This window comes from Anoplophora glabripennis, unplaced genomic scaffold (genome assembly GCF_000390285.2).
Source record: "Anoplophora glabripennis isolate ALB-LARVAE unplaced genomic scaffold, Agla_2.0 scaffold557, whole genome shotgun sequence".
Classification (NCBI taxonomy): domain Eukaryota; kingdom Metazoa; phylum Arthropoda; class Insecta; order Coleoptera; family Cerambycidae; genus Anoplophora; species Anoplophora glabripennis.
Window position 1 is genome coordinate 299,568 of NW_019416797.1, and position 9,676 is coordinate 309,243.

A 9,676-nucleotide genomic window follows, 5' to 3' on the forward strand; every position below is an offset into this window, starting at 1 on the left:
TGATAAAACACGTACAGAAGTTCTTGGCGCATTTTCCATTATTTGTTGGACATTTTCTTTTAATTCTTCAGTCCGCTTTTTAGGTCGGCCGCTTCCTTCTTTTCTTGTTACACTGCCCGTTTCACGAAAAACATTAACACAACGCTGAACTGCACTTTGAAAAATTTTGTACTCAACAACGCCGGGAAATTGATTTTGAAATTCTATGAAACATTCCTCAATAGAATACTTCCATATTCCATCAATCTTGCGTCCATTTCTAAAGTAGGACTCTATGATAAACACTTTTTGTTCTTGAGAAAACACCATTTTAAACGCTTTTTAAAACGAAAATATTCAAATTGATAGCGGCGATATAGCGCTTTGACAGATGACGTTTAAGTTCATTTGCTATACGCTACGCCCTACGTCCAAATTTTCAGAACCAACTTGACCACGTTTTTATTTTAACGCTCGTTATATAACATAACCTCTGTTTGAATTTCCAAACATCACATATCTAAATCAAAGGACGGTAGGCGCAAAAACGCGGCATTGTTAGCGCGTGTGTGCCCGTTGCCCTTCCACATAGTAGTTGTAATTAGTCGTCTTCCGTACGAGTACGGCAAGACTCTCTGTTCTCGCTAATAATACAGTAATTGTTACTTATGTTAAATCAATCAGGTGTTTATATGATTACGACAAATACAAGTTGTGCGACATTCATTGTGGCGTGTTATTTCTTACATCTAGTCGTTGCCATCTTTGAACATCGAGATTAGGCCATCTTTCCTACATTATTGTGGTTCTTCGAGCATTGGATGTAACGAAGTGTAGCCTAGGTGTAACAAAAAACAGGCAAGTTTTTGTGTCAACATATAGAAGTAGCAAAATATCAGCTGAGACGATTTCCATGAAACCGGCCTCGAACATCTGTTGTAAACAATAGCGAGAACAATTATTGGCGAATACCGCGCGTCTCGGGGCTCCAGTTAGCGGTCTCAACGACGGCTTCAGCGAATCTACGAGGACCCGGTCTGCGTGTGGCGTGCTCCTCCAGTTGGCGGTCTCAACGACGGCTTCAGCGAATCTATGAGGACCCGGTCTGCGTGCGGCGTGCTCCTCCAGTTGGCGGTCTCAACGACGGTTTCAGCGAATCTACGAGGACCCGGTCGGCGTGCAGCGTGCTTCTCCAGTCCAGTCCAGTCACCAGGTGACAGCTTGAATTTTCTACCAAGCGCAGCGCAGCAGTCCACCACGTGGTTTGTATTGTGCACAGTGCAGTGAAACAGGTACCCATTTTTATTAATAATAACGTTTTTACCGCCACTCGGTAATTAATAATTATATAACATTTATTTTATGAATTTGCATTCTGATTTGATATAGTATTAAAATTTGTATACCTATATAAAACTTTCTTTTGTCAATAATATTAAATTTAACTATTTGCATTGCTTATAAATAATCAGTCACACATTATTTATAATGGAGAAACTTTTGCAGAGGCGTAAAAATGTTAAAGCTGCATTAATGCGAATTGAAGAGTACGTAACAGATAATTTAAACTCAGGTTATACAGAAGAACTTGAAGTAAGACATGACGAATTTATTAAAAATTATCAAAGATATATAGAAATTTAGGAACAAATAGAAGAAAAAGATGAATCTAAATGTGACGATCGAATTGAAGTAGAAACTTTATATTTTTCAACTTAGCAGCAATTAAATCAATTTTACAAACTAGAAATCGCATGTCAATGGTAAGCAATGCAAGTAGTCCAAATGTTGAAAAATCAATCAAACTTCCCAACGTACATATTTCAATATTTACAGGTAAAATTGAGGAATGGCGTTCATTTCTAGATTTGTTTACATCTCTTATCCATGATAATGAAAGCTTGACAGATGTACAACGATTATATTACCTCAAGGGTTTTCTTAAAAATGAACCTCTTAATTTAATAAATAATTTACATTGCATATCTCAAAATTATCATGTAGCATTAGATATACTTAAAAAACGGTTTGATAATGTATCCCTCATTACAGATGCACATATTACAGCTATACTGGACACACCGACCATCTCGAAAGGTAATGCTTATAATTTACGAACATTTTTGACTAACATTCGACAACATTTGAGTTCCTTGCGTGCCTTGAATCAGCCAGTCGACAATTGGGATGCAATATTAGTTTGTATATTTAACAAAAAATTAGATTTTCAAACGCGTAGGGCTTATGAGTTAGAAAAGAATAAAACTTCATTACCAACGGTTGGTGAATTCATGGACATACTAGAAAGGCATTGCGTAGCTTTAGAAAATGCTTCTACTCAGGTCAATGTCCAAAATAAATCGAAACCGATGCAACATTCTTTCATAAACAGTACAGAAAATAAATTTGCAAAAATAAAATGTACATTTTGTAATAATAATTCTCATTCTATATATCAGTGTTGGAAATTTAAAAATTTGTTGTTGGGACAAAAGAATGAATTTCTAATTAAAAATTCTTTGTGTCACAATTGCTTAAAAAAGGGACATTCTCTTTCTCAGTGTCAATCGGTAGGGTGCAAACTTTGTAAAAAACGTCATCACACGTTACTACATACACCAGCTGATGAACATATACAAATTAATAATTCCGAAGCTTCAACTAGCTCGTCTCAAGTTGTAACTCGAGAAAATGAACCGGTTACTACTTTAAATAATTCTACTTTGTTAACTCATAATGAAAATAATTTGCAAATTTTATTAACTACGATTCAGGTAAACGTAGCATGCTCCAACGGTGATTTAATACAAGCAAGGGCACTCCTTGACTCGGGAAGTCAAACTTCTTTTATCACTACTACTTGTTCAAGAGACTGAAATTACCAGCTTATCATCAAAATCTTCAAATTCTTGGATTATCGTCTAGTGCCATAAACATAAATAATATGGTAGACATAGATATTTATTCACGTACCACCCAATACAGGGTGAATGTGTCATGCGCGATCTTAGATAACATTACGACGAACTTACCTCATTGTGCTGTAGATACAAATAAATTCAAATTTCCATCGCACATAATTTTAGCCGATCCTCAATATCACACACCTGCTTGTGTTGATATTCTTATCGGGGCACAATTGTTTTTCGAAATATTGCTGGCAGACATTAAGAATTTAGGATCTAATCTACCGGTGCTTCAAAATACTAAATTCGGGTACATAGTATCAGGTCAGGCACCGACGAAGGATTCGACGCGTAAATCTACGGCTTTGTGTGCGATTAATAATGACAACATAGAAAATATAATTTATAAATTTTGGCATTTAGAGGAGGTTACAAATAAGCCTCTGCTTGGCCCTCAAGAACGTCTTTGCTAAAAATTATTCGTAGATACGACGGTTTTCACTAATGGTCAATATACAGTACGTTTGCCATTAATTCATGAAAATGCGCGTTCGTTGTTAGGCGGATCTTTTAATACAGCGTTGCGCAGATTTTATACACTTGAAAAACGTTTAAAAGCTGATAAAAATTTTTACTTAGATTATAAAAATTTTAGTTACGAATACATTGCTCCTGGTCATGGCAAGTATAGCAATCTCGATTTTGCAACTTTAAAAAATGATAATTCAGACGGATATTTTTTGCCTCATTACCCGGTGATTAAGGAATCGAGTTTGTCAACAAGACTACGTGTAGTTTTTGATGCCTCATCCAATACTACAAGTGGCCATTCTTTAAATGACATTTTGCTAACAGGTGCAACAGTTCAACCAGAATTGTTCGACATTCTATGCATATTCAGAATGCATCGTTATGTTTTGACGGCCGATATACAAAAAATATATCGGGGAATTCCAGTAGCAGATTCGGATACAGATTTGCAACGCATTTTGTGGCGAGATAACCCGAGCGATGAATTGCAATGTATAACATTGCTAACTGTAACATACGGAACTAGTTCGGCCCCATTTTTGGCAACACGCTGTTTGGTAAAGTTAGCAACGGACAACTCTAATCGGTTTCCTTTAGCCGCAAAGGCGTTGATCGAAAATACTTATATCGACGACATCTTATCGGGTGCAAATACGGCAGATGAATTAATTGAGCTTAAATCGCAACTGATTAACTTATTAACCTATGCGGGATTTAAATTACATAAATGGTTTTCAAATTATCATTTGCTTACGTTTGATACCAATCTCGTAATGGATCAACAAGTAAACATAACTGATAATGACTTATCGGTCAAAACCTTAGGCCTCACTTGGAATCCGTGTAGAGACAATTTCGGTTTTAATTCGCCACGCGAAATTACAACGACAAATTATACTAAACGTAACATTTTGTCATTCATCGGAAAAATATTCGATCCACTCGGATTGCTCGGACAATTCTACTTCAACAAATTTGGTCTCAAAAGTTAAATTGGGACGATATATTACCGCCCGATATACTTAAACAGTGTTTAGCTTTTACAAAAAATATTTCTCAAATAAATTCTATATCGATTCCTCGATGGTTGTTCACCAACACCATCGTAGCGAATATCGAATTTCATGCGTTCTCCGACGCATCGAAACGGGCATACGGAGCCTGTGTATACATACGCGTTCTGTATACTGACAAATCAGTTAGTACTAAGTTAGTGTGTGCGAAGTCTAGAGTAGCACCTCTAAAAATTGTAACACTGCCTCGCTTAGAATTGTGCGGAGCTCTGCTCATGGCAAGGCTGATGCATCGTATCATTAATATCTTTAATGTACAGGTTTCGAACGCATATTTATGGTCAGATTCATGCATTGTTCTTCACTGGATCAAATCACCACCTACTCGTTGGGTTACATTTGTCGCGAATCGCGTAAATGAAATTCAAGAACTTACACATAATTTTCATTGGATACATGTTAGAACGAAAGACAATCCTAGTGATCTTTTATCGCGAGGAACCGACTCTATACTACTTCAAAACTCGGCTCTTTGGTGGAACGGACCACAGTGGCTTGAAAATTACGATGCAATCTTCACGCAAACAGAACTACCTGGAATAAATTCTATACCAGACGTAAACAAAGTAGTAGAGCAAACACATAATTTCTTAAAATTAAATCTTCTTAAAATGATCGGACTTTTAACTACGGATGAACTGAATGAAGCTCATAAAGCAATCATCCGGATTATACAACACCAATGTCTCAGTAATGAAATTGCTATCTTAAAATCAAAAGGTGTAATCAAGGGCCCGTTAAAAATGTTAAATCCTTTTCTAGACAAAAACGGTTTATTACGGATAAGAGGTAGGTTAAACAATGCAGATATTCCTTATGAACAAAAATATCCGCTTATTTTACCACAAAATAACCACGTTACTAATCTCCTTATTAACAAGGCTCATCTTTCATTGCTCCACTCGGGGGTAAATACGACTCTGGCGCATTTAAGATTACGTTATTGGCCTCTAAACGGAAAGCGACAAGTCAAAAAACAAATTAATCGATGTGTTACGTGCTTTCGTCATAAAGCGACTACCTTTGAACAAATCATGGGTTCCTTGCCAGCTGATCGTGTGAAAATGGCGCGTTCATTTTCAAAGGTAGGAGTAGATTATGGAGGTCCATTTATAATTCGACAATCGCGCTTGAGAAAATCTATAACAACTAAGGCTTACATGGCATTGTTCGTATGCATGGTAACTAAGGCTGTACACCTCGAACTAGTATCGGATATGACGACAGAAACTTTTATTTTAGCGCTCAAACGTTTTGTTTCCAGGAGAGGAAAACCTCTTATTATATATAGTGACAACGGATTAAATTTTGTAGGCGCTAATAATCTCTTAAAAGAAATCGGTCGTTTACTAAAAACTGAAACTCATGTTTCAGCAGTTCAAGATCATGCCGCGAATATAGGCATTACGTGGAACTTTATTCCCCCTTACAGCCCTCATTGGGGTGGCATTTGGGAAGCGGCAGTAAAGTCCGCTAAATATCATTTGAGACGAGTAGTTGGAGCTTCGATTTTGACATATTAAGCACAGTTTTTAATCAAATAGAAGCGATACTCAACTCCCGTCCGATTTGTCCAATTTCTAATGATCCAAATGATCTGTCATATCTAAGTCCCGGACATTTTCTGATTCAAGCTCCGCTTGTGAGTTTGGCAGAAAATGATTTAATAAATACTCCAATTCATTATCTTCAATTTTGGCAAGTTTGTTCATTGCTTCAACAACAATTTTGGAAACACTGGCACCGCGACTATCTAAATCAATTACAGCATCGTCCAAAATGATTCAAAAAGACCAAATGTTGTCGAGGGTTCGTTAGTTCTTCTAAAAGATCATACACCACCGTTGCAATGGCCCTTAGCTCGAGTCATTAAAAATATTCCCGGACGAGATGGTCGCGTGCGAGTTGTCGAAATAAAAACGAAATCAGGGACGTACTTACGTCCAATAACAAAAATATGCCCTTTACCTTTAAGTTAATTTGAAAAATTTAATTTTCAACCGGGAGGAGTATGTTTGAATTTCCAAACATCACATATCTAAATCAAATGACGGTAGGCGCAAAAACGCGGCATTGTTAGCGCGTGTGTGCCCGTTGCCCTTCCACATGGTAGTTGTAGTTAGTCGTCTTCCGTACGAGTACGGCAAGACTCTCTGTTCTCGCTAATAATACAGTAATTGTTACTTATGTTAAATCAATCAGGTGTTTATATGATTACGACAAATACAAGTTGTGCGACATTCTTTGTGGCGTGTTATTTCTTACATCTAGTCGTTGCCATCTTTGAACATCGAGATTAGGCCAGTGAATAATACAGTCCACCCATATCATCTTTCCTACAGGGTTTCCTAGGGGTTCCTAGAGGGTTTTGCCTCGGTAGCTCACTCTCAGTCGAGACTTGACACGAGAAGCATCTCTGAGTTGGTCTTCACACTTGTATTATAGTGTTTGAATTGAATAACCTCTCATTGTCCGCTCCTTTAGTGGCTAGTAGCCGCTACCAATTTTTTAAATACACACGGGGGAAACTTCCCCACCAGTAGTTAGTGGGTTAAGTGGTAGTAGTACTGAGTATCAGCGACCCTTCGGGGTACATTAAGGCTGTTCCCCTCAGCTTGTGGCACGGCTTGGTCTGCCATTCCACAAAATAGGGAAAAAAGAATTCGTTAACAAGTTCCCCTTTACTTATTAATTAAGGGGAACCCTACACCTATCGTTCCACAACGCGAGCCGAACCCGACATCCGCAGAAGCAGCCGCGGCCATGCAGAAACGCTTCCTGCACGCATCCAGCGTGTCCTGGGGATCCTTAGAGGTACCACCCAACCACGTCACCATCGCCAAACGGGTCCGGAACTACCGCGTTCGTGGACATGGCGCCCAGCACGCAAGGCTTGCGTAACCGATATCCAGGTTACCTACACAGGCAAGGGAGCCAGGTCCAATCCAGGTCCACCAGGTCCACTACGTCCACGCTAGTCCTACTCCAGGTCTACTACGTCTGCCCTAGGTCCACATGGGTCCACCAAGCCTCCACCAGGCATACTCCAGGTCCACCAGGACCGCACCAGGTCCGCTCCAGGTCCTCCAGACCCATACTAGGTCCGCTCCAGGTCCACCAGGTCCACCCTAGGTCTGAAGACCAATTTTGAAAAAAATAAATCCAACAAAAAAAATAGAATAAAATAAAATAAAAATTAATCCAACAAAAAAAAATAAATAAAATAAAATAAAATAAAAAAATAAATAAAAATTAAAAAAAATTAAAAAAATATTTTTTTAAATCATCCGACATGGAGCCAACACCGTGTCTACCTGGTACCCCACCACAAGTGCCTTTGAGGCCTTCTCTGCTGGACAGTGAAGTGTCCTTCCATAATTACCAGCATCAAGGGCCACCGTCCCAACCTGGACCTCCTACATCGCAGAGCTCTACGCAAAGCACCGTCGAGCTTCTGCAGGCTTTGACCCTAGCCATCCAAGCTCAACCGAACACTAGTACCCGTCCGGCCCCAAGCCAACCTGCAGCATGTCCGAGCCAGACCTCAGCCAGGGCTCCAGCCCAGCCACCGAGGCAGTGAGCCTCCCAGATCCAGGTCCGATTATCGAATCGCCTCTCTCGGCAATCGAACCAAAGCCCTTCGACAACATGGATGTCGAAGCCCTTGTCGGCGACTTCAATCCTGTTACCACTGAGGTCGTCCCAGCCAATGCCGAATTGCCACGTCTGACCGTCTACCTGGAAGGTCAGAGATGCCACCACCGGAAGCCGCAGAAGCCGAGGACCAAGGTCTGGATGACCTGCACCCCGGCCGGCCAATAGAGCCAGCGGCACCCCAAGTCGGGGCTCAGGACCAGGACGGTCCACACCTCGACCGGCCAACAGAGCCACGACTACCCTATACCGAGGCCCAAGACCAGGACGGTCTCCACCCCGGTCGGCTAATAAAGCCAACCAGCCAACCAGGACGGCAACCTACGGACCATGGACGGGTCCAACGTCTGGATGACGACCGCCCTCCATGTCCACTGATAGCCTACCCTGAGGCGACACCAGGCCCTAGCCATGCTAGGCCACATGCAAACCCCCGAGCCAGCCACCACCCGCTAATAAAACCAACCAGCCAACCAGGACGGCAACCTACGGACCATGGACGGGTCCAACGTCTGGACGACGACCGCCCTCCATGTCCACTGATAGCCTACCCTGAGGCGACACCAGGCCCTAGCCATGCTAGGCCACATGCAAACCCCCGAGCCAGCCACCACCCGCTAATAAAACCAACCAGCCAACCAGGACGGCAACCTACGGACCATGGACGGGTCCAACGTCTGGACGACGACCGCCCTCCATGTCCACTGATAGCCTACCCTGAGGCGACACCAGGCCCTAGCCATGCTAGGCCACATGCAAACCCCCGAGCCAGCCACCACCCGCTAATAAAACCAACCAGCCAACCAGGACGGCAACCTACGGACCATGGACGGGTCCAACGTCTGGACGACGACCGCCCTCCATGTCCACTGATAGCCTACCCTGAGGCGACACCAGGCCCTAGCCATGCTAGGCCACATGCAAACCCCCGAGCCAGCCACCACCCGCTAATAAAACCAACCAGCCAACCAGGACGGCAACCTACGGACCATGGACGGGTCCAACGTCTGGACGACGACCGCCCTCCATGTCCACTGATAGCCTACCCTGAGGCGACACCAGGCCCTAGCCATGCTAGGCCACATGCAGAGACCAAACCCCCGAACCAGCCATCACCCGCTGTAGGCGGTCCAACCAAGCGACCGACCCAGCATTTTCCCGGACACCTTGATATAAGGCGCAAGCGACGTCCAGTGAGGATGGTCGCTATTTCTCCGCCGCCCACCAAGAGGACTCAGCAGCCACGTCCCCACGAGAGGCCAGGGACGTCGGCCAACCCCCAGTAGAGCCAACCAGCCGCCAGCCGGACTACCGGAGCAGCCAGCGTTGGACAGCCCCCCCCCCCCAGTGCCAAAGACACTCTAACATACACTAACCTATTTTTCAGTACCAACTATTTCATATATATTATTCTATATACTGTGTTTTGCCATGTACTTAACCATAAAAACAAAACACCAACACTCAGAAACCCCGGGGGTGTCACGGGACGCAAGAAAAATCCAATATTGCGCCCCGAGATTTCCTGCCAGG

General features: G+C 42.4%; 1 protein-coding gene across 1 annotated transcript; it reads left to right on the forward strand.

Moving 5' to 3' along the window:
• The first annotated feature begins 8,241 nt into the window (after nt 1-8,241).
• Nucleotides 8,242-9,429, forward strand: LOC111691928 (basic proline-rich protein-like). Its single transcript, XM_023455465.1, has one exon. The coding sequence runs from the start codon at nt 8,242-8,244 to the stop codon at nt 9,427-9,429; it is 1,188 nt and encodes a 395-aa protein (XP_023311233.1).
• The last annotated feature ends 247 nt before the right edge of the window (nt 9,430-9,676 follow it).